The sequence below is a fragment of the Sinocyclocheilus anshuiensis genome, unplaced genomic scaffold (genome assembly GCF_001515605.1).
Source record: "Sinocyclocheilus anshuiensis isolate Anshui unplaced genomic scaffold, SAMN03320099.WGS_v1.1 scaffold329, whole genome shotgun sequence".
NCBI lineage: Eukaryota > Metazoa > Chordata > Actinopteri > Cypriniformes > Cyprinidae > Sinocyclocheilus > Sinocyclocheilus anshuiensis.
In genome coordinates, this window is record NW_015540881.1 from 902,856 (window position 1) to 905,333 (window position 2,478).

The window sequence follows — 2,478 nt, forward strand, 5'->3', positions numbered from 1 at the left end:
TCAGTATCTATGTTGAAGAAAGTAAGTGGTATCCAATCTCAGGCACTAAGAATAGGAAGTGGGGCATTTAGAACATCGCCAGTCTCAGCGATGCAGGTGGAAATGGCGGAGTTGCCTTTAGACCTCCGGAGACTTAAGTTAAAGATGGCATACTGGTGTTCTGTAAGGGGGCATGTAGAAACCCATCCAGTCAAAGATGTTTTAAAAAAATGTTGGGAACATGAGTATATAAATTATTGTAGTTTTGGATGGAATGCCAACGCAGATGCTAAGAAGGTAGGAATTAATGACATAAAAATAAGTTCAACGGTAGCAATACCAATTATACCCCCTTGGCTGTTCCGCATGCCAATGGTAGATCTTCAGTTGCATTTTAAAATAAATGAAAAGGAAAGGTGTATGCCTAAAGAAATAGTAGTGGATCACTATTTGAAACAAAACTATTTTAATAGTATTCAAATATATACGGATGGGTCAAAAAATCCAGATTCTGGGTATACAGCAGCAGCCATATATATTCCCTATTTTAAATATAGCACAGTTAAAAGGTTATCTAACGATGTATCTGTATTCACAACAGAAATGGTGGCAATTCTAATGGCTTTGCAGTGGGTGGAAGAAATCAATCCTATAAGTGTAGTAGTTTGTTCAGATTCATATTCAGTATTAAACAGTTTAAATAGTGGGAAATCAGCATCTAGACAGGATATACTTTATGAAATTTTACAGAATTTATATAGAATAAACCAAACAGGAGTAAGAGTAGAGTTTTTATGGATACCTGCCCATGTAGGTGTAGAAGGAAATGAGGAGGTGGATAAGCTGGCCAAGTCAGCATTGAGAAAATAAGAGATTGACATAGAAATTCCTTTAAGTAACACAGAAGTAAAAGGTATTATTAAAACAGCAGTTGGAAGTATGTGGCAAGACGTATGGAATAAAGAGTCAAAAGGGAGACACTTATTTAGTATTCAACAGAAAGTGGGGATTGAAAGAAAGGTATATGGAAACAGAAGAGAAGATACTGTTATAACCAGGATCCGTATAGGACACTCTAACCTTAATTATTCATTGCATATAATAGGAAAAGGTGAGTCAGATAGCTGCAGTTACTGTGGAATAACAGAAACAGTTGAACATGTGCTCTTACATTGTGAGGCATATAATAGACAAAGAAAGCAACTTGTTGAAAAACTAAGAGATATGGAAATCAATGACATTTCAGTTATGAATATATTTCAGAATGCACAGAAACATCTAAGGGTTTATGGTTTTCTTCTACAATATCTGAGATACAGATTTGATTAGAAGAATTTAGTTTTTTTTTAATTTTTATATTAGTATATAATATGTTCGTTCATCGAGGCCTCACACTCCATCCCAGTAGGTGGCGGAAATGCACCTTAAGCTGGTTTGCCAACCGCCATTAAACATAGAAGAAGAAGACGCAAGACATGTGATGACTGGTATGATATTGATGGAAGGAAGCTGTAGCCGAAATGAACACGTTACGAACAACATTTCTGCGCTTTTCGGGGACACAGAGTTTGTGTCGGTATGTGAAACCAAACAATTCTTTAAAAAACTTGTGGTAAATTAGTTTGCTGAACGTCTTTTTGATTGTGAATTTAACCACCAGCGTTAGCGATAACCTGACCTTTGCCATGAACCCAATGAAATATTGGTAATAATCTAATCAGAATATATTACAAAAACCACAGCTAAACAGAGATTACACAGAAATACAGTGAAAAATATTACAAGAGTGTAATGATGGTGTATAGTTACAGTACAGTATTCAGTAATGAAATGTAGTGCAATAAATGCTGAGTCTCCTTCATTTTGTCTTTATTAATATTAAGTTACTTTTAAATTTACATTAGTCGTGCAAGTCAGAACAATGTACAAATTCACCTGTTTATTTATCAGTTTTGAGGAAGACTTTCAGTCTTCAGGACTCATGTACAGTGCATGCATGCATGTGTAGATATTTTACACTATATTCTAATTCACTTTCAGGAGTAATGGCCCTCACTCTACCATATTCAGCTGCAGTCAGCTCCGCTCTATCAGTTCCTTGGTTCTGTCAAGGACAGGAGCTGAGCAGAAACCTGTCCTGCAAGCAACCCTGAACACCAAAGCAGAGGGAGCTTGTGTTTTCCAGCAGCCACTCTGGCACTATCAACAAGTCCGCACAGTCAAACGTGGGACAGAATATCAACCGAAGAACATCAAACGAAAGAGGACCCATGGGTGGATCAAAAGAATTAGCAGTCCAGGTGGGATCGAAGTTATCCTGCGCCGAATGCTCAAAGGACGAAAGTCCCTCACGCATTGAGACTCTGACCGGACAGTTGCTTTGATAGACCTTTGAAGTGAATCTCAGTTGAATGTCAGCTGTGCAGTAGAGCTTTTGAGTTTCTATTGAAAATAGTTGTCAAATTAAAGTGATTAATGCACAATGGCGCCAATAGACTT

The 2,478-nt window shown here is 37.2% G+C and overlaps 1 protein-coding gene and 1 long non-coding RNA gene across 2 annotated transcripts in view; both read left to right on the forward strand.

The window, feature by feature from the left end:
• LOC107688465 (uncharacterized) overlaps positions 1-2,478 on the forward strand; it is a 10,669-nt gene that overhangs the window by 5,484 nt on the left and 2,707 nt on the right. The window lies entirely within an intron of this gene.
• LOC107688463 (probable 54S ribosomal protein L34, mitochondrial) lies at positions 1,427-2,472 on the forward strand. Its single transcript, XM_016486137.1, has 2 exons — positions 1,427-1,555; positions 2,020-2,472. Exons 1-2 carry the CDS (start codon positions 1,500-1,502, stop codon positions 2,336-2,338), a joined length of 375 nt encoding a protein of 124 aa, XP_016341623.1. The 5' UTR covers positions 1,427-1,499; the 3' UTR covers positions 2,339-2,472.

Bases quoted from the DNA above. Each gene is read 5' to 3' on its own strand.
- LOC107688463 (XM_016486137.1), top strand. From the start codon at position 1,500: ATGAACACGTTACGAACAACATTTCTGCGCTTTTCGGGGACACAGAGT. The intron at 1,556-2,019 runs GTATGTGAAACC...ATTCACTTTCAG, and splicing joins GGGACACAGAGTTTGTGTCG to GAGTAATGGCCCTCACTCTA.